This window comes from Xyrauchen texanus, chromosome 2, assembly GCF_025860055.1.
Source record: "Xyrauchen texanus isolate HMW12.3.18 chromosome 2, RBS_HiC_50CHRs, whole genome shotgun sequence".
Classification (NCBI taxonomy): domain Eukaryota; kingdom Metazoa; phylum Chordata; class Actinopteri; order Cypriniformes; family Catostomidae; genus Xyrauchen; species Xyrauchen texanus.
In genome coordinates, this window is record NC_068277.1 from 23,021,572 (window position 1) to 23,044,812 (window position 23,241).

Here is a 23,241-nt window from a genome sequence, read left to right on the forward strand (position 1 = left end):
CACAGTACTTGCAAGGCTTGGAAAAATTAGAACTTCAGACAGACCATAAGCCTCTAGTGCCCCTGATAAATACTTATGACATTGACAAAGTTCCCCCAAGATGCCAAAGTTTACTAATGCGCCTGATGAGATTTAATGCTAAAGCAGTGCATGTGCCAGGCAAACAACTCATGGTGGTAGTCACTATGTCCAGAAATCCATTGACCAATGGCGAGTCTGACACAGAGAATGACGTCATGTCTTCATGCAGGCAGTGCTGTCTACTAAGCCTGTGAGTGAGCCACACAACAAGATGCAGGTATTCAGTCTGTTTGCAGCTACATTTGCCAAGGCTTGCCCAGTCAGCTAACTCAATTGCCACATTCACTACATGGGTTTCACGCTGTCAGAGCCCACCACTCTGAAGTTGATGGACTTTTGCTTTATGAGGATATAATTGTGATTCCTAGTTCACAGAGACAGGAGGTGTTACTTCAGCTTTACACAGGTCATCAGGGCCTCACTAAGTGTAGGGAGAGGTCTAATATGTCGGGATGGTGGCCTGGCATAGGTCGGGACATCACACACACACAGTGGAGACATGTGAGTTCTGCCAAGTCAACAAGCTCACATAAAAGAGCCGCTGATCATTACACCCCTTCCCAAAGGTCCATGGCAAAAGATTGCCGCAGACATCTGCGAACAAGATGGAAAGAAATACCTTATAGCCGTGGACTATTATTCTTGTGATATTGAGATTGCACACTTGCAAAACATTACAAGCCAGCAGGTAATAATGCATCTGAAGAATATGTTTGTCCAATGGGGAATCCCATATGAGCTAGTGACAGACAATGCTACTCAGTTTACCTCCACCAAATTTGTGGACTTTAAAACGACATACAATTTCACTCATACTACATACAGCCCACGTTATCCACAGGCTAATGGTGCTGCTGAAAGAAGTGTTGCTATTGCAAAGCGAGTCCTCAGACAACCCGATCCACAATTAGCTCTGATGAGTTACCGTTCTACACCTACCAGTGCCACTGGACTGAGCCCAGCTCAACATATGATTGGACTTCAGATCAGAACCACAGTTCCGATGCTGCCAAAGAAAATGTTACCAAGACAGATTGACTATGAACAGGTTAGAATGAAAGATAACCAGGCCAAGCAGTCATACCAGTACTTTTACAACCGACGCATAATTCTTGCAGCTTACCTGACCTACATCAAGGACAGAGTGTGAAAGTTAAGTTGGACGGAGAGAAAGGATGGAAAACACACGCTATGGTTGTTGGGAAAGCTGCTGAACCCAGATCATATATTGTGTAAACAAAGGAAGGTACAATCTCTCGTTGGAACCAGAGACATCTTCAGAGTATGTATCCCTGAAACACCGGACAGACAGACTGAACATGGGAACAATGAATCAAGGGATGGATTGTGTTGTGAGACTGACTTAACCCAAAAAACTGAGACTGAGTCAAATACTCCAGTTCACATCACACCCACATTCACTCACCTGTAAAAGAACCCTTGCTGGTAGAGAAATAAAACCACCTGCAAAGTTTAAAGATTATGTTTTGGAATAGAATAACTACTATACTGCAGTAAAGAGTTTTATTTACATGTTAATATAGCCTACTGTAAACTGTGGTATAAGACAAATGTGCATTAATGAGTGTTGCAACATGTTCTGTTTATTGCAGGTTATGCAAAAGTATATATAAAATATAAACAATTCATTTTGTTTTATATCTGTTATCTAAGAAACTGACTGGTAGATTTCAGATAAATAGGGGAAATTAAAATATAAAGAGGGGAGATGTGACGATATGAGACATAACAGATTCTGATTGGTTATTGAACTGCCCAGGGTTGCTAGGTTACTGGTTTTTTTCTAGTTCTTGCTGTGTGTGTGCCGTGAGCAGAGTGAGACGTATCACTCATGTGAACCTGTCAATAAAAGTTACGCTTGAGTTTATTATACTGTTTGGTCTCCTGTATCATGACAATGTACCGGGAGAAATGGAAAACACTAAGCGCGTGATTACGGGAGTTAATGAGGATGTGCTTAAAACACAAATAAAAGATGAAATGGTGACCAAGGTGCAACCTTTTTTTACAAGTTGGAATAGTGGAAGAGAGGCTAGCACTACAGTAGCTATAACTTTTAGCTGCAAGAGGTTACCAGAGCGTATCCAAATAGGATACGTTTGCTATACAGTATGCCCATATGTCTTTACACCACTGAGATGCTTTTAGTATCAAAGACTAGGTCATGCAGCACCAGTATGCAAAGGTAAAAAGAGATGTTGTAAATGGAGTGGATGTGATGTGCTGTAACTGTGCACATTGTGCTGCCTATCTATGACGTAAGGCTCAGAGGAAGTTATTAAATATAAGACATTGCATTATATTTCAGATGCAGAAGCAGTAAGACAAGTTCAAATTGAACATGGAGATATCATTTATTAACGAGGATTAAAGATCATTATCAATGTTTTGACACCTATGAAGTTAAATAAACCTGTAAAAATGGTAACACAAGCCCACTATTATACATGTCATGTCTAGGTTTGTCTTTACATAGTGTGAATAACTCCAGATGCTGTTTTTCTGTCATTACCTCAGTAAACCACTGCCCCTGTTTGAACGAGCATTATGACTGAAAGGGTGAGCACTGTCTGCTGGTGTATTCTAGGATTTTTTGTGCGTCAAGATGAGCGGAAGGAAAAATAGTTCCGGTGCCATGCAACAATTCGCTCATATAATTATTCTTTTCCACTTCAAAGCTTATGAGATGCATTAATATTCATGTTATCTAAATAAAAAAATCATTCAGAGTAGATACTTTTATCAGAGATCGATATTCTTGATACCGCATAAGTATCGTAAGTATAGATCCGCCCATTCCTAAATGGAAGTGAATGGGGGTTTAAGCTCTTGCATTAATTCTTCTGTTAAAACTCATGTATTATTTGAACTGTTAAATTGTTTAAACCGTCCTTTTTTTACAGTCATTTTAAGGTTTGTTGACACTAAATCTTCATGGCAATGAAGTTGTAAAATTGGCTTTAACTTTACACAGAAATTGTTAGTAAGCGATTTTATCACACTAAAATCAAGTCAACACACATGCTTATGTATTGTGGCTTACTTTTGAAACAGTGAGTATTTTAACATTTACAGATTGGCCTTATTCAATTCCATTGTAAAAGTGCCTCACTGTAACCCAGATTTTTTTCTTTTTTTAAGAAAAGGACAGACGAGTCGAAAATAAATGATCGTAGTAATCAACATTATGTCACAAATGCTGTCTATTGAGTTTAACTTTCATTGAACCCAGCATATTCCTTAATTACATCAAAACCTAAAGCCTATTTAAAAAAATTCTTATCAAAATAAATATTTGTAAGATGTACTACAGTATATGTGAAAAGCGGCATATAAATATAGCATAAATGAAAAATAATTGTTATAAATAATGACAACCGTTCTTGCTTTAAATCCTCCCTTTGCAATCACATGCATTTCACCAGAAGATGTCACTAGAATGCAGTGTTTCGAATTATGCGTTTCATTTAATATTATTTAATTACTGAGCACCAGCATGTTACATGCAACAACAAAAATAACATGCAGTTTGCAATGCAGTATTTCCATTAGGGGGAGCACAATAATAATCTAAATGAAAATATTAAATACATTACCGATTTTAAGCGTTTTGATTGTTTTGATCATTCATATCCACATACATTCAACACAAACAACATGAATCCAATAAATAAATAAAAACATATAAATAAAAGAGTGTCACAAAGAAATATGAAATTCACTAAGCAATGACGGTCTTAGGTTTTTTTTTTCTTATTGAAATTTGATTATCACACCAATGAAGTAAACCACTGAGATACTTAGCACTAAATGAAACACTTCTGTGGTCTCACCTTATTTTTGTTGGGTAAAATTATCTGCATAGTCTCCTAACCGTAAGAGACAACCAAATATTACCATAATGACACATGTACATCTTAACAGAAAGGCATTATGAGATACAGTAAAAACTATTTCGTAAATGTGTGGCTTTGCATAACACCTGTCATGTCGGACTTTGTTCACTGATAAGTGTCAGTTCATTGGAATAAGTGCATTAAATATATTTTACTTATTGTACATGTATTCAATTTATATAAAAACAGAAACCCTACTTCCTGTACCATAACAAGAATGGTCCTGCGGGTATCCCGCCTTTTATGAAGTCATTCATCTATTGGTCGACAATTCTTGTCAATCAATTTTTTTATCAACTGGAAGAGGTTCCCCTTCTTTTACCCGATTGGTCGACTTGACTTTGTCTCCTCCCACTCATCCAATCACTGAGCTTCACGATTCTAACGTAGTACAGATGGCGCGAGTTTTATATTTATTGTGCAACACATTGGCGGGAGCTAAAGTTGTATCTGTTGAAGTTAAGCCATTTACACAGGAAATTTACGTCCTTGCAACTGTTCTGTTGCAGCATTAACGCTTAAAAGCGCTAAAATGGAGGACTTTGGCGTTTATGCGATAATTGGACTAGATGAACCACCACGACATATTTTGAGGTAACTGAGATAAACAAACAGTGCAAATGTAATGCAGCCATGTTTTCATGATTGTTTTCTATTATTTTAAAGTTTCTTTGGTCAAGATGTTTGCACATGCTTTGTTTTGCAAAAACGATCCGAATAATCTAACCGTTTCATACTTTTAAATGCCGTGTTTTGAAATGTAGACAGTGCGCTGCTAGACTTTCTACTATAAAATACTTTACTGTCTGTCACTGTTATATGCCCAACTTTCCAACGTGGATTATATTCATAATAATTTCTCTCGCACAGCTGGCGAGATGGGTGTCAGAGGTCAGTTGAGATTCAGCCTTGTGTCCAGCAGATTGTTCTCTTCAGTAGAGGAGACTGGGGAAAGAGAGTTTCTGTTTCAGTGGAACTTGCTGATGAGAGGAACAGCCCCATTAATGTGGGAAAACTAACACCATTTAATAAGTGAGTTTACTACTTTAAATCTAGTATGAGTTTGATGTAAAGTTTGCACCTTTTACTAATGTTACCTCTTACTTTCAGATGTCTGTCATGGGAAGCCTGTGAGGATGGTGTCTGGTCCAATGGAGCAACTTTAACTGTCAAACTCAATGGGGTAATAGATATAGAATAATATTCATTATATATGAATATATAAAACAAACTTTGATGTTGGTGTGACAAAGCCTTGTCTGAAACTAGGTACAAATTTGATGGTGATACAGACATTAGAGTAAGACAAATGGATATCGTGATAGAGAGTTCTCTAGACTCTCACATGTAAATACACTTGGTCACCTCATATGTTTTTAATGAGCCTTGTGTTTCTGCAGAACAAAAATAGGTTCTTCCTAATCAGTGGTCATTTTAAAACCAGGTTGGGCATTTTTCAACCACTTTACATGATTTGTCTACTACATTGAGATTCCCTACTTTCATTGGATAGTTTAGAAACGCCCATCCTGGTTTGGAAATGCCCACTAACCTATATTTCGTTTTTACTGATTGGATTGCTATCCTATTGAAACACCAGGTGACCAGGTGAAAATGGCCCCATTGGTAGTCAGATAAACTGTTAGACAGAGAGAGAGACAGACAGACAGACACACACACACACACACACACACACACACACACACTAAAAAGCATATTAAATGCCATTTGGGGATTTGTTAACATTTGATGTTTTTGACAGTAGGTGTTTGAATTAACAGGCATTCCGTTGGCCCACTTGAACATTCTGTTAATCTAAATCTTAGGGATTTTTGATTGTCCACTGGACAAAAACTGATCAGCTAAAAAACTATTGGCACACTATTTCAGAACAGTCTGAAGGTTTGTGCTGAGTTTGGTGTATATTACTTGAAAGCTATAGGAGTCAGTACATTTGTTTTGGGGTGTTGATAAAACCCTAAATGGTTTGTAGAATAGTGCGCAACAGTACCTGCCCACTATTTCAGCCGTTTGCCTCCCAGAATTATTTTTCCAGTTAATTTTTTGCATAGGCTTTTCAGAAAATCCTTCATAAGAGTTGTAAGACATGACCCAAACCAGCCAGTTCTGAGGTGAATCGCAAAATTACAAAATGTGTTGAGGCAAAAGTATTTTAAAAAAAAAAAAAGACAAATGAACAAGACTGAGTACTTACCGTCTTTGAGGGAACAAATTACAATCCCACGACGCATTGCTAACTATGTAATTGAATAAAAAAAATGCTGAAAATATATAAAACTATTGATTTTAGGTTCTTGATTAAACATATAGAAACAATATATTTTCAGTTTATTGCAAAATATTCCGACATGTACAAATATATAAGTAGTTTAAGTGAAGGTAGACCAACTTGGTCGTGTCATTCACAGTGCGTCACTGGAGTGGGCAGTCATTCCTGGGTACATTTCACAGGCTAGGTTTGCCGCTCCGATTGTAGAAGCTTTCTCTGCTGGACCATGGGTACAATTGTTTACCATGAGTTCTGCTATCAAACTTTTCAAAATTTTTAAACAATGATGTTGAAATTATGCATACTGATAGCTTCAACGGACAAATATACCATCGAAGAGCAACCTCAGGGCTGTTCAAAATCAATTCGTCTACTGAAAAAAAATGTTTTTTTTACTTCCGGAACCAGACTGTTGGTTTAGTCAGGCCAATATACAGTACATCCGGAAAGTATCCACTCCTTTGTTATCTTGGCTGTGTGCTTGGGTCGTTGTCCTAATGGAAGATTAACCGTCATCCCAGTCTGAGGTCCAGAGTGCTCTGTCACGGGTTTTTATCAAGGATGTCTCTGTACACTGCTGCAGTCATCTTTCCCTCGATCCTGGCGGGTCTCCCAGTTCCTCCCCAATCGCTCAGTTTGGCCGGGCAAACCTGTCTCAGAGGTCTACAGACTATTCCTTGGACTTCATGGCTTGGTTTGTGCTCTGACATGCACTGTTAGCTGTGGGACCTTATATAGACAGGTGTGTGCCTTTCCAAATCATGTCCAATCAACTGAATTTACCACAGGTGGACTCCAATCAAGTTGTAGAAACATCTCAAGGATGATCAGTGGAAACAGGATGCACCTGAGCTCAATTTTGAGTGTCATGGCAAAGGTTGTGAATACTTGTGCACATGTACATGTGATATTTTTATTTTTTATATATTTGCAAAGATTTCAAACAAACTTCTTTCAAGTTTTCATTATGGGGTATTGTTTGTTGAAATTTTAGAAAAATAATGTATTTAATCAATTTTGGAATAAGCCTGTAACATAACCAAATGTGGAAAAAGAGAAGTGCTGTGAAAACTTTCCGGATGCACTGTATTTATTCTCTGGCTTATTGACTGATGTGTAAATGATTAGAACAACAAACTTAATCATCTGTTTTCCCCTAAGGGCACTTGTGATTTGTTGGATCCATTGCTGACTCTGTCACCGGTGGAATGCACTCCAGAGGTGAGATGTGAGATGAGCCTGTTTTACCCATTTTGGCTGGCTTGAGTTGGACTCCCTTAAATTTGTGTTTGCCTGTGTTTACCAGCAGTGTTTTCTATCAATTCATTCTTTCTAGTGCAACATCACAATCCCGTTAACACTTCCAGGCAAGAGGAAGAGGTCACAGGGAGAGGAGGAAGATGAAGGTAGAGGAAAGGAGAACATTATCCCTAACGCTGCACACAAAACAACACCTCACAGACAGGGCAAGAACAATCCCCCTGGAGGACAAACACGTCTGTTCTCACCAAAAGATGGGCAAACAGTGGCGTCTGCATCTCAGAGCCATAAAATTAAAGGCAAGCTGGCCAAAACTTCCTCACAGGCTGGTGAGTGAACATTGTCATAACTTGGAGATTGAATTAGGATCAAATGTGTATGTGGTTGCCATTTGAAGAGGATGTTAAGATATTTATTGAATGTTTAACCCGTTGTCTTTGACAGCATCATTAGGCAAGCCATCAGGACGCTGGGGTCAGGCTGTCTGTCCCATTGATCCTCAGACAGCCATTTTGATCGGAGGGCAAGGCGCCAAAATGCAGTTTGGCAAAGATCCCATCTGGAAACTTTGCATGGGTAGATACCTTTCACGTTCGGGTCCTTTTGTCATTCTTTATTGAATAGCAGTCTCTGGGTTGACATAAATATACTCTTAATGTTCTTTAGAGGATCTGTCCTGGGTACCTGCAGAAACCCTGGCGGAAGGACCCACCCCAGAAGCCCGCATTGGGCACACAGCAACCTATGACCCAGAATCTAAGCGTATTTTTGTGTTTGGTGGCTCAAAGCACAAGAAGTGGTTTAATGATGTTCACATCCTAGATACACAAAGCTGGCGCTGGACTTTAGTGGAGGTTAGTTTGAAGTTTATTCAAAGGTTAACAAAAAAACCTGTCAGTTCTTTTCGATATCCTAGCACACTAACATTGAATAATTGTGGCATATGACTAGAAACATAATATTTGTTTTTCTATGTGCTACAGACTTCACTTTACAGTCTCATCAGTCCATGAGCTGAGAATTCACACTGCAATAAATCTTTTGGTCTTCATTTAACTTTAGGCACAGGGTAAGGTGCCTCTGCTGGCTTATCACAGCTGCAGTATGTTTCGGGGAGAGCTCTTTGTGTTTGGGGGAGTGTTTCCTCGCCCCCATCCAGAGCCAGATGGCTGCAGTGACTCCATCTACATATTTAACCCTGAAATGGCCATCTGGTATCAACCCATTGTCAATGGTGAAAAGCCTGCTCCACGCTCTGGGTAGGGCAAGTCAGCCTTTTGAAATCAAAGCAGTGCAAGCTCATTCAGCATTAGAATTAGTAACATTTGATATGCATGTACATGTCAGATTGTATGATTGATTATAATAAACCTATTTTCTGCCATACGTGTTTGCTTTTGACTTTTGATTTTTTTATTCTTTTTGCAGGCACTCAGCATGTGTGATGCAGGGGAGAATTTTTATGTTTGGAGGTTGGGACACCCCTGTCTGCTTCAATGACATGTTCATGCTAGACCTTGGTAAACACTGCAATAATCATTAATCTTCAAGTTTTCTTTATTGGTAACACTTTACAATAAGGTTGTTTTTTTTTTTAACAGTTGTAAATGCATTAGGTTTCATGAGCTAACAATAAACTAATTTTTAACAGCATTTATTAATCTTGGTTAATGTTAATTTATGGAAATGCAATTGTTGGTTCACAATGCATTAACTGATGTTAATAAATACAAATTCATTTAAAAAATGTATATGTTGCAGTTAACATAAATAAAGGTAAAAAAATTATGTGAAAGTATTGTTTGTTAACCAATGTAGTTAACTAATGTTAAATACAACTGTATTGTGACCTTAAGTGTTACCACCTATTTGATTCTACTTCGAGTTGGTTTCTCACTATATGGTGACATCAAGTTCTGTGAACTAGTACTAACATGTAATGGTTATTTGAAACACACTCATCTGAGTCACTTCAGTGCTGTTGCTTGATACAGTGTGTAAAATATGTATGTCTTATAGTGAAGGGGAGTGTAATTTTTCCAGTGTTCTGCATTTTTTTTTTCTCACCGAGACACTACACTTTCATTCTTTACGTAGCCATGTCTAGGTTTTCTGCATATCTAATACCTAGTGAGATTCATACTGTTTATTCAGTTAAAACATCACATTATCGTATGCAGGCTTGATGGAGTTTTCTGCTGTGAAGACATGTGGAACAGCCCCTTCTCCCAGAAGGTACTTAAAATGTGATTCAGGCATTTTCCTCTTACAGTAATCCTAGACAGAACAATTTACAGTTCTGTTCTTTAAAAATGTGTTCTCAAAATTAAAGTACACATTAGCACTCTGTACATTTTTAAGCATTTGTTTTTGTAAAATAGTTTGTGCATATCATGATCAACCTGGAGTTAGTAATTTCCCACTGAGAGCTTGACTTCTGACCCTTACTGTATCACAGCTGGCATGGTTGTGCTGTTCTGTCAGACTGCAGTTTCCTAGTCCATGGGGGCTACAATGGGAACAACGCACTGAGTGACACATTCATCTTTAACACAGGTAAGACATAAAATGTCCTGCCGATAATTGTTACTTCTCAAAGTGTGTGTGTGTGTGTGTGTGTGTGTGTGTGTGTGTGTTTGTTTCACATTTCTAGACTCTGTGTTTCTGGATTTAGTAGATGTGACTTATGTTTTCTGAATGCCTATGTAATTTATTTGTTTGATTTTATTTCAGAGACTAGTTGCTGGTCTTCTCTGACGATGCCCCAGCTGCATTCGGTACCCCGAGCTGGACATTCCATTATTACGATGCCAACCACATGCAAAAAGGTATTTCATATGAAACCATTAAAAGTGTCATATCATGAGTGATCACATTGTCTTTGATCTTTTGAGGGAAAAAAATGTTTGTTGTACTATGGCAACAACTTTTATAAATCAAAACTTCCTACGTGGGAAAAATACCTTTTTATTTAAACAAGTTGCAAAAACTATACAACCTGAAATCATTATCATATGACAACAGAAATGTACACATCAATGCCTATTCTGTGTTCAGAAACTTGGCCCACCCAGTTACAGTGAGGTATACTATTATTCCTAAATGCCACAAGAACTAATTCTAAGAGTAAAAGGTGGGAAAGTCTGACAAATCCTATGCTGTTCTTTTCTGTGTGTCACACCTATGCCTCTGCACATGCAGTACTGGACAAACGTTTTAGGCAGTTGTGAAAAATGTTGTATAGTGGGGATGCTTTCAAAAATAATGCCATAATTGATATCTATTTCTCAATTAAATTCATACAAAGTGCAGTAAACTAAAATTTATAATTGGTGTGAGCACCCTATACCTTCAAAACGGCACCAATTCTGTTTGTGCTCAAAAAGGGGGTGCGTATCAACAGGTTAAAATATTGCGATATCCGATTATATGGCGAATATTTTTGCTTTAAAAATAAAATTAATTTATAGCAACATGAAAGACATTTTCTAAATTCAAATTGCATTGGATTGAGCCTCGTCGCATTTTGCGGGTGCTATTTCACACCCTGGGTGCACATAAAAAAATGAAAAATAACGAACATTCATAAAACCTCTCATAGGAAATGCTCTTTACAGCTAAGATCATAGATATTGTGAAACAAGGCCCAGAACTATGTGCATTTGGTGAAGTGATTTCATTACACTCAGAGCTCACTGCCACATATCAAATCAGACTTGCATAGGTGGCTTTTCTTTCATCTGTTCTTCAAAATATAATCACGTTTCGTCAAATGCACGTCTTTGTGTCTACTTTCTTGTAATATATCACTCTGAGAAGTCTTACAAGTCACCTTCCACGGTGGCTGGTACATCAGAAAACTGCTGAAAAATTTGGTGGGTATTAATTTCATACCTTGTTCACTAGGAGAAGCTAGGTGACATTTGGAAGAAAGGAAATCAAAACTGTCATTGACTTCAACCTTTGCAATCGCACCCACACTTTCTGTAGGAAAATTATCTCTAGAAAGTTTTAAACGTTCATGTGTTTGTGAATGGTGAGACACCCGGTGCGCCACTTCATATTTGACAAAGAGCCGCTTGTGGCTCGCAAGCCATAGGTTCCCGACCCCTGCTTTAAAATGTCACTTCATTCCAGCCCATGTAAAATTATTATCATTATCAATCCTGTTTGTGAGAATATTTTGCCAAAAACTGCACCATATACAGCAATCTCCCGACCCATTAATTCCTATGGTAAGTAATGCAAAGCTTGTCAGCAAGCAATGGTAACTGGGGGCAGAACTTGGCAAAGGGTCAATGTGGCAGTTCTCTGCCCTCCATACGGAGGAGGAAGCAGGAGCCGGGTGAACAGTTCACGGAAGATTTTAATTTGGACACAACATAAAACTGCTTTTCAACACACACACGCACCTCTGTGTTTGTTCCACTGCCAAACTCCACTGTTGGCCTTCCTGGCCCAATTCAGAATGCACACGTTTGTTCTGCATGCATCTCTCTTACTGGCATCTCCAGCTCCTCTTTATCCCTCTCCCAGATGATTGGGGTAATTCAGTGCCTGCCGTCCATCCTTAAAGCCTGGCCATGTCCTCCTCGTCACTGTCAATTATCATGAAAAACTAAATGAACTGTTTGTTTTTTTTTGGTCACAAAATATTTTACCAACATAAGTGGTCCTCAGGAAGAAAATAAAATAAACTGCTATGTCCCCTCTAAAAACATTTATCAAGTGACTTTAGTTCATCAATATGGCAATCTTTTTTTTCAACACTATTTTAAACTTGTCTTCATCATCCTTTTTTTTTTTTTTTTTTTTTTTTAAGGTAACCATAGATGAGCAGGAAGAGCATTCAGAGTCTTCCCCACAGACAATGCTGATTTTTGGTGGAGGTGACAATGAAGGGAGCTTCTTCTCAGATCTCATTATAATGCCGGTGAAGGAGCTAAGACAAGACTAAACACTTCTGGATTCAGTTTCACATACAGGAGGCCCTGTGACGGCACACATTTTTACATTACTTTTATCATGTGCTTTTTGTGTGTGATGATGCTTAAAGTATTTGAATGTTAAATTGAAATTACCAGAGTTTTTTTGTTCAGTTATTTGCATAATGTCATTTAACATTTGTTTGCATGTAAACATTTGAATGTCACACATATTAATGGATGTGCTACAAACTTCTGAAATGAGCCCAATATTATAGACCATTGAGGGTGTGTCTTTCAGTAAAAGACCCAGGCATCTTAATAAACCCCAAACTCTTTGAGATGTTTATATTTACACATATAAGGGATTCATATTTGATCTATGAAAAGTGTACTTGTCCCAACTTTAGAGTGTTTTTTATTTTTAAATTGTGTATGTCAATTTAAATGTTATGATTTTAGCTGTAAATATTGTCTAAGGAAAGCTGTTGAAAATTAAATGTTTCTTGATGACTCAATCAGTTAATTGCATACTTTACAGTTTAATTTATCATGAATGTGTGTCTGCCTCCGTGTCGAGGTACCAAGATGTAAAAAAAAAAATCACTATTACAACGACCACTTGATGTCACCCGACGTTTAGAGTCCACAGCAACGATTACTGCAGTGTGTATGTGAAGGCTGATGCCGCGTGGTTCCGAGTACAGATCCGCCGCCCCTCCCCGTTCTGCGCGCTCCGGAGATCGGCCATGTTGCTTGTTCCGGTATCGAGCACGAGCGTTTGAGGAGCTCGGCCGCAGTACCACACTGATACGCCTCCACTGAAGCCCGTCAGTCTCTCACCAAAGCTCTGAGCCAATCATGGATTTTACTACCTGACTGGATGTTTTTTCTGGACCTGACTTGAAGCTCAGACCCAAAACGTTGCTTTAATCCAAGCACCGTTTCTCGCTGGGATAGCGTGAGTGGCGGAAGACGGTTTCGTGGATCTTGTTTTGTTCGGTTTTTTTATTTCCTTAGGATTTATTTTGTAAATCCAGCTAACGTCTGCTAGTCCTTCGCTCTCATCAGTAACGTCTGTTGTTCACATCAGCGCTGTTTGTTTCGTTTATCTGAAACTGACGTTTGAGGTGTTTTCACCTTTTGTTGACACGTATTGTGTTTTTTGAAGGTCGGTAAAATTGTAACCGATTTATTTGACCTGCCTATCACTTCATATCTGTAAATGACACGCTGTAAACTACTTCCTTTTTGTGCCCACGTATATTATTATAATAATTTTTTTTAACTTTAATTAGTTGTTAAAGTTACGTTATGTGACTGAGAATCAACCAGCAAATATAAATGAAAGATCCATGTTCGTCTCTCCAGTTCCCTCTAAATTCAGGAAACCCTTGTTTATCTGAACTGGAGACTTAAATACGAGTTTTTCTTTCTCATATGGACACCTTGACTAATCTTGGGCTTCAACTTGTTGATCTCTGTCTGTTTGGCTAGTTCATGCTAGCTAGCCATGTTCAATCTGAACCACCATTAACAGCCTCTAATAACCATCTTATAAATGCTTGTTCACTTCTGAAAGCCACTCTTCCACTTATATTTTCCCCCCGTTTTGGAGAATCCCTGGTCAAAAATGTCAAGCCGACCTCATGGAGTAGGAGTTATAGAGAATTCATCAGGACAGGTGAGATGCACTCACCTTCATTTTGCTCAGTATAAACATTTGTTGTCATTTCTGCTTTTTTCCCCACCATTATATTTGCCTTCCCTTAAGTAAAGAGCTTGTCGGTAATTATGAGATCAATGACTGGAAAGAAACTAGTTAAGGAAGAGTTGCCTTGACTTAACGTGACTTCCTTTTTACCTGTTAATGGTTAAACATTTCAAGGGTAGTTTCATGTTTCTTACGGTAGATGTCGTGAACTTGGGACTTTTTATGGCTTATTTAGCCTTGTTTCTACTGTAAGCCATTTTGTTTAAGGATCATCTATAGGTGCTAACATTTATGTCTGCCAAAGAAGTCAACCCCATGCCAAGGCACTAGTGTGCCAATATGCACAGAGAAAGTTAGACAGGCTTAGCTTCATAAGATACGGAAGCTAGGCAGCACTAACTGTGTGTGATTTAACGAAGAGAAAATGACTTTATCTTCTTGTCTGTCTCCTTGGTTGCCCTCACGAAAATCTCTAACCCATTATTTAGAGTGTGTTTTAGCACAGGAAGAGTTTGAGAGATGAATCAGTGGTGTTAATCATACTAGTGAGGTGGTGGGTGAGTTTCATGAAAATGTGTTATTATTTTGCATTACACACCACAGGTTTGTTCAGGAGCAGGGAATGATGCTTTGCATAAAAAAAATGGGACTTTGAACCCAAGCTACATGTATATTTGTATTTATGATTTTGACATTTTTTTGCATCTGTGGCAATTTAATATTTTATTTAGTGTGGTATTTTGTAAAGGAAAAACACTTTGATAGAAATGTTGACATTAATGCTTGTGGATGAAACTTGTGGTTTTCCACTGTTTGGCTATGTTGAGCCTGCAGAGGACTGTTTAGCTCTGCCCGTTCTGGCTGTCACTCTTCTCACCAGCATTGTGGCATCCATGTCTGAAACGCACACCACCCCAGTATGTGTGAACACAGGGTTTCCTTGTCCGCACGTGTATCATCTTGCTAGTGCTGTGATGTGACACCACAGACTAGTGTTACAGATCACTGGAATCCCAGCACCTACAATCACAGATTTAGAGGAAGCGAGAGAAAGCCCTTTGCCTGTTTCTTATCCTCTGACCCCTGGGTACTGATTTTTATATAAATTATCTTGTTTAGGAAGTTGCCATGATGTTAAAGTCAATGCAAACTCAAAATTGACCCTATTTGTTTCCTAAATAAGTACAGTTGATGTCAGAAGTTTATATATACTTAGTTTGAAGTCATTAAAACTCATTTTTTTACCACTCCACAGATTTAAAGTTGTTCTGGACATCTACATTGTGCAAGACAAATAATTTTTCCAACAACTGTTTACAGACAGATTGTTTCAATTTTAATGGACTATATCACAATTCCAGCGGGTCAGAAGTTTACATACACTAAGTTAACTGTGCCTTTAAGCAGCTTGGAAAATTCTACAAAATTATGTCATGTTTTTAGACAATTTGCCAATTAGCTTCTGATAGGAGGTGTACTGAATTGGAGATGTACCTGTGTATGTATTTTAAGGCCTACCTTCAAACTCAGTGCCTCTTTGCTTGGAATGATAGGAAAATAAAAATAAATCAGCCAAGACCACAGAAAATCAATTGAGGACCTCAGCAAGTCTGGTTCATCCTTGGGAGCAATTTCCAAACACCTAAAGTTACCACGTTCATCTGTACAAACAATAGTACGCAAGCATGAACACCATGGGACCACGCAGCCATCATACCGCTCAGGAAGGAGATGCATTCCGTCTTCTAGAGATTAATATATTTTAGTGCAAATCAATCCCAGAACAACAGCAAAAGCCTGTGTGAAGATGCTGAAGGAATCAGGTAGACAAGTATCTATATCCACAGTAAAACGAGTCCTATATCAACATAACCTGAAAGGTTGCTCAGCAAGGAAGAAGCCACTGCTCCTCTTTTTGTAGAAATGTCCTCTGGTCTAATGAAACAAAAATGTAAGTGTTTGGAGGAAAAAGGGTGAGGCTTGCAAGCCGAAGAACACATCCCAACTGTGAAGCATGGGGGTGGCAACATCATGTTGTTGGTGTGCTTTGCTGCAAGAGGGACTGGTGCACTTCACAAAATAGATGGCATCATGATGAAGGAAAATTATGTGGATATTATGAAGCAGCATCTCAAGACATCAGTTAGGAAGTTAAAGCTCTGTCGCAAATGGGTCTTTCAAATGGACAATGACCCCAAGCATACCTCCAGTGTTGTGGTAAAATGACTTAAGGACAACAAAGTCAAGGTATTGGAGTGGGCATCACAAAGCCCTGACCTCAGTCTGATAGAATATTTGTGGGCAGAACTGAAAAAGCATGTGCGAGCCTACAAACCTGACTCCGTTACACCAGTTCTGTCTGGAGGAATGGGCCAAAATTCCAGCAACTTATTGTGAGAAGCTTGTGGAATGATTCCCAAGTTAAACAATTTAATGTCAGTGCTACCAACAGAGTGTATATAAACTTCTGACCCACTTGGAATGTGATGAAAGAAATAAATAATTCTCTCCTATTATTCTGTAGCCCAAAAGAGAGGGGAAGATGTTTATTTTATTTTTTTATTTTTGAGCTTGTGCACAAAAGCTACTTGGAAATATAAGCCCTTTCAGGATTTGGCGCAGATGCCTTTACAGCTTTTGTTCTGCTGTTGGTTCTCTGCTATTATTCTGACACATTTTAAAATAAACTAGTGATCCTAACTGACCTAAGACAGGGAATGTTTCCTATAATGACATGTCAGGAATTGTGAAAAAAGTGTTTAAATGTATTTGACTAAGATGAATGTAAACTGTGTGTGTGTGTGTGTGTGTGTGTGTGTGTGTGTGTGTGTGTAGAGAGAGAGAATTTTTAATGTTTGTTTGTTTTTTTTTTGTAGAAAAAAAATAAAAATACACTGCCTGGCCCAAAAAAAAAAAAAAAAAAAGTTGCCGTTTGGATTTAAATAAGATACTTAAGAGCCTATGATTGGATCATTATTGCAGTGTTTAATATGATTCAGCTGGCCACAATTCTTTTCTCCCTAACTGATGCAGTGTGTAGCTTCTCTTTTCTTAAACAACCACGTGGAAAGACATATCCCTTGGTCTTTAAAAAGATGTTGCTGTGTTTCAGAAGTGGCAAATTATTGGCCTGCATCAAGCAAGGAAAACAACAAGGATATGCTGAATTGGGTTAAGAACTGTCCAATTATTAAAACCTGTAAGGATAGTGGTGAACCATCAGCTTTGCTGAAGAAATGTGGTCAGAATAGTTTTTTGAATGATCGTTATCGGAGATCACTAAAACGCTTGAAGTCACATGATAAAAACCATCAGGACAACTTTCACTATTAAACATAGCCGTGAGTAAGAGCATTTCCGCACGCACAGTGTGACGAGAACTTGCAGGATTGGGACTAAACACCTGTGTGGCCACAAGAAAGCCACTTCAGTGAGGCTAATCGGAAAAAAACAACTTAAATATTCTAGGGAGCATAGAGATTGGACTGTGGAGCTATGGAAAAAGGTCATTACAAAGATATGGGTGTGTCAGGGTAAGAGGTAGCGGTGTAAAAGTTAGAATTTCTCACAGATCGGTTTGTATCACTGTTTTAGGGTCACAGTTTCAGTACGGTTCAGAATTTGCTTTGTTCAGAAAAAAATATTACTGCCAAATCCAAAGAATAATATATTTGGTAAACACTTCTACAAGTTTGCCCTTAAATAACCATTTTGTTTACAACAGTAGCCATAGTTTAATCATGGCATTTGTAGTAAAGTCATAGTAATCACAATATAAACATGGTTACTGTCATAGTTACAATATATAGTAAAATCAAGGTTACTATATAGAAACTAGGCCTAGTGCCCGACCAATTTATCGGTATGATATTATCATCACTTTCACCGATACACCGGTTTTTGCATAGATGTTTTCCGATATACGCAAATATGAAAAAAAATAAATAAATCTGAACATATAATGCAGAATACAAGGCTTGGGTGATTTAGAATTTGTTTCATAATGTAGTTTGTCCAGTAGAGTGCGCTCCAACTTCATTATTTACTGAGCTGACGGTTGTTCTGCTGGCAGTGTTGAGTTAAGCGTTGTCTTCACGGTAAGTTGCTGACTAGTTTGTGAAATACATACTAGAAAGTTAATAAACAATGATCCCTTCATTTTCAAAGTTAACAATGTGAACCTTGTCCCTGACAACCATGTCACTAGTGTTTATCACATCTGTTAGCCAGCTGTAGTTTGTCAGTGCAGTCAGTAACATAGCAGATTGAAAGGTAAGCATCAGTGCATCTTTTTGCAGCTCAGCAGACAATGGTGCGGTGGTGGATTGTGTCTGTTGAGTGTTGATTTCCTGCTATGTTGTTACCTAGTTGGTGAGACGCAGTGCCGGAAAGTAAATAAACAACTTCCATATTTTACTCTCCATGACAACAAGCTTATATCTAACTATCTAACCACGTAGCTACTTTAATACCTTGTCACCTGAGTGGAAGCTAATGTGTAAACATGTATCACCAAACTGTTTGGTACCCCCTTCAACCGAACAATTCCAGTCATTGCATTTACAAAATGTAATATTTTAATGTCTGGTTTTCCACCGTTTAAAGCTTCCTCTGAACTTGTATAGCAGAATACGGTGTAACACCACTGTTTGTCTCTTGACTCGGCAGCAGCAAACCATGAGTTATTATTTGTGACTGTTTTGTTGTATATTAACGGAGAAATATTGCTGATGTTTTGATAAGCAAGAAAACTGCACTTTAGTACAATTTAGAGGTAATTGTACTTTTCGTACCACTGTCTCCTTAAGATGATTCGCTTATGTTTTCCTCTTTTGTAAGTCGCTTTGGATAAAAGCATCTGCCAAATGAAAAAATGTAAATGTATGTATTACCATGGCATTTTCTATTACTTTATACTCTTTGTACTTTTTCCAATGTTGACAATGTATAATGATAATGTCAACTATGGATGCACCGATTGTGAAATTCTGGGCCGATATCTATGTTTAAAATAACAATATGGCCGATGCAATACCGTTTTTTAAAATTAATGAATGTATTTATTATTAATTTGTTTTGCTTTTATTTAATCCCCCTTTTGTGCCAGTGAAAGTCTTTCAGCCCTGCATCACACTATCTTTGAATGTGCACAAATTCGATCATACAAATTTATTAAACATTTAATATAACCTTTTTTCAAATAACAAAGACTCTTTTTGTGAAAAATAACTTTTTCAAGAGCCTTTTTATCCTGCTATACACCTGCTATACTGCAGATTTTTTTTCACAAAATCACAGACCAGACACAGTAAAATACTCCCACACCACCGATATTTTCTTGCACTTATTTGAATACAAACCACACGTGCTCACGGCATCCGTTGCCCTCTTACGTCATGCCAGAGTCGTGTCTAGCCAGTGGCTGTGGGTGGTATTATAGTACCACCTGTTGGATCTTCTCCGAAACTGCAGCTGGGTAGGCAACTGTTGTCCAAGTCGACCACAAATAACAAAGACATATAAACAGATAAACATCGGCCAGTGCAATCGGGGAATGACATCGTATTTGTCAATAGGCCGATGTCAGTCAACAAGGTGAATATCGGCCATTACCGATGTTTGGCTGATACGTCGGTGCATCCCTAATGTCAACTATTCTTTGATAAAAATATTTGTTTAAGAAAGCAGCCTTCTGGGTACCTTTTGAATAGTCATATTGGTGCAAAATCTGTGCATAATCCACATAGAAAAGGTCTGTTTTCATTCCAGCTCAAAAATTTACTATAACGGTAATCAATGATATTTCCCCCTTTTAAAAACGGCATCGGTCTCAAAAATCCCATTATTGGTCGGGCTCTTATAGAAATGACAGTATTGCTGTTGTAAAACCATGGTTAATTGTACTAAAACCATGATTTCTGCTCAGAAAACCATGGTGACAGCAGTCATGGTTACTACAATATTACTATGGTAAAACCATGGTTCATTTTCACCAGGGTCCTTATCTAAAAAAAAAAAAAAACTTTCTCTAATTACTAAATCAACAAATCTGCTAGAGGTGCGAATCTTCATTGGCGTCACGATTCGATTATGATTCAAAGGGTAACTATTCTATTATAAAACGATTCTCGATGCATCACGAAGCATCTTGTCCTTCAATATCTTTCTTTTTTCAGTTTATTTAATTTATTTTTTACTCTTTTTTTTTCCCTTTTCAGCTTTTATTTAACAGCTATTTTAAAATCAGAATGAGTCACATTACATAACCTGGCCTTTTACATTCACTATGAGCTGTGAACAAAATATGGAACATCCACAAGATTAAATAAATGGTTCTATAGTTTAAAAGAGTATCTCAGTTTCTTTAGAACCTTTTAAAAAATCTCTTAAAAGCACAAAAAAAAATATTGGTTCTTCAACAAAACACACTATTACTTTAACTGATTATATTATTTTATTTTTGTTTAAGCATTGTAAATAATGTAATTATTATTATTATTATTATTAATTCATTTTTAAACACAAATGTAAGTTGCTGGTCCAGGATGAGAGATGTATGATAGATAAAATGACAAGCCAATGAAATGGAGAGTGCGCAAGAGTAGAGAAAGGCACCGGGGGAGGAAAGACAAAACGTAATTAAATGAAAACATCTCCCGAACCACTGCCTCGTCATTATTGTCTTTGTGTTTTACCTGATGTGTGCAAATCAGTGCAATTATAGATGCAAGCACGTCTTTCATGTTGTTTGTTGGCTTATCACAAATAAACTGTCCCATTGCTATGTGCGTGGGTTTGTGAAAGAATGTCGGGTCGTAGTTTCATTTGGGCACAAATGGTCATGTGTTTGATACAGCTGGTCTGCAAACAGTCGTGTTTGTGCACTTGACTTGCATCTTTGTTTCCAGCACAACTGCTCTGCCGCGATTTAAACTGAACTGAGAATCGATATTGATTCTTTTGAGAATCGATTCCGAATCGTTCGATTTTTATTATTTATTTATTTAAAAAAATAAATAAATAATTTCAACAGTTCTAATACCTACACTAATACGCTACATGCATCAAGATAAAGTGCACTTCAAATTAATCTTAATATATATTCAAGATTTGGAAGCTGTACATCACTATAAAGGAATAACCTTGCTATTTAAATGCTTATGAGCAGGGATGTTGTGACTAATGCTGCTTGAGTATTTTAATCATATGTGGAAATCCCACTAACACCCCAAGCACTTTAGTTATTGTTTCATGTCTGTCTCCCTTCCTGCTTAAAAATGTAAGGGAGTGTGCGCAGTTTCGGCTCAAATGCAGCTCTTTCCCTGGGTGATGTCAGCGTAAAAGATTAATCATGTATTGATGTATTGCTATAACAGAATCTTAATGCCATTAATGAAAGCGCATTTCAACGCTTGCGATAGGTTACAGCCGCATGAGGAAACAAGAAGAACTTACGTGTGTGATTTTTAAATAAACTCTTGCGCATTCTTAACATAATAGCCAGTCAATTTTCAACTATACACAATGCTTGCAGAACAGTGATGTCATCAGGTTGACCCATGTGAAACACAAGCGGAGCTTATCCGTCTATAGATCAGGTGCCTTAGTGGAGGTTGTAACTGTTAAACTCCTAGTAAGAATGGAAGCTCATGAATTGATGCACCTATCATGCATTTTGTCCACTGTACAAGCCTCTGGAGGCAGTGTTATGATCTGGAGTTGTTTCAGTTGGTCAGGTCTAGGCTCAGAAACGTTATTCGTCAATAAAATGAAGTCAGATGACTACCTGAAGGTACTGAATGACCAGGTTATCCCATCAAAGAATTTTTTTCCTTCCCTGACAGCCCAGGCATATTCTAGGATGACAATGCGAAGATTCATTGGGCTCAAATTGTGAAAGAGTGTTTCAGGGAGCATGAGGAATCTTCACACATTAATTGGCCCCCGCAGAGTCCTGACCTTAAACCAATTGAAAGTCTTTGGGATGTGCTGGAGAAGAACTTAAAGAGTGGTTCTACTATCCTGTCATCAATACAAGATCTCGGGCAAAAATTAATGCAACTCTGGACAGAAAGAAATGTTGTGATATTGCATAAGGTTAATGAAACTATGACAAGCATGTGCCATAATCAAAGCTAAAGGCAGTCCTACTAAATATTAGAGTATGCAATTTTTTTATTTTTTTGACCAGGAAGTGTATAACGTATAATAACAACATACCATATAACACCATAGGCAATTATTATTATTATAATGCTAATTTTGCAACATGCTAAAGAGAAGACAAACACAGAAGAGAAACTTCTTATTCAAGAACCATTTCTGAGGCTTTATTGAATTATGTCACGTATGACAATTCACATGTAGTCCCAAAGTTGTTTCATGTAATTTGCGTATGTATCCTGAGATTTTCTTAGATAATCTACAGCAGTGGTTCCCAACCCTGTTCCTGGAGGCCCCCCAACACTGCACATTTTGTATAAATCCCTTTTCTTATACACTCAATTCAGAGTCTCCACTAACTAACTGATGAGTTGAATAGGGTGTGTTTGATTGGGGAGATATCCAAATTGTATTGTATTATGGGGCCTGCAGGAACAGGGTTGAGAAACCCTGATCTGCAGCATTCATACACGACAGTATTCTTGCAAACGAGATGACTGACAGAGAAAGAATAGTGAGAACTTGTCATATGCACGTGTTCTGTGAGACGAGCTCTCGTTGTGCATGTTAACGCCAATGACTCTCTTAATCACAGTGAATCAGAAATGCGCATTGACAGCTTTTCTTTGTCTGTTCTTCAAAATATTTTCAAGTGTGTTTCTTCGAGCGTGTGTCTTTGTTTCTAACAGCATATTGTCATTTTTCACTTTGAGATGTCTTTCAGGTCGACCGCCAATGTGGCGAGTAGATGAACATAATAACCTACCAATGTGCATGAAATACCCACATTTGTGATCTTTCACCTTGATTTGAATCAGATCAATCTGTGATTGTGATTGGTAACTGAGCAGAAATGTTAGTGCTGCTGTCCAGTTTTACAGATCACATCTT

The 23,241-nt window shown here is 37.9% G+C and overlaps 2 protein-coding genes across 8 annotated transcripts in view; both read left to right on the top strand.

Annotated features, from left to right (window-relative positions):
- Window positions 1-4,403: 4,403 nt before the first annotated feature.
- LOC127662348 (uncharacterized) lies at window positions 4,404-12,972 on the top strand. Its single transcript, XM_052153481.1, has 13 exons — window positions 4,404-4,592; window positions 4,869-5,030; window positions 5,109-5,181; window positions 7,450-7,509; window positions 7,625-7,877; window positions 7,993-8,124; window positions 8,215-8,402; window positions 8,611-8,807; window positions 8,977-9,068; window positions 9,729-9,783; window positions 10,007-10,104; window positions 10,282-10,376; window positions 12,371-12,972. Exons 1-13 carry the CDS (start codon window positions 4,531-4,533, stop codon window positions 12,503-12,505), a joined length of 1,602 nt encoding a protein of 533 aa, XP_052009441.1. The 5' UTR covers window positions 4,404-4,530; the 3' UTR covers window positions 12,506-12,972.
- A 275-nt stretch (window positions 12,973-13,247) lies between these two features.
- LOC127656276 (serine/threonine-protein kinase MARK2-like) overlaps window positions 13,248-23,241 on the top strand; it is a 91,087-nt gene continuing 81,093 nt past the window's right edge. For all 7 annotated transcript variants that reach the window (XM_052144522.1, XM_052144528.1, XM_052144549.1 and 4 more), the window contains exon 1: window positions 13,248-14,157. In XM_052144522.1, the coding sequence (XP_052000482.1) occupies window positions 14,107-14,157 (51 nt within the window). In that variant the 5' untranslated portion in view covers window positions 13,248-14,106. The remainder of the gene's footprint in view (window positions 14,158-23,241) is intronic.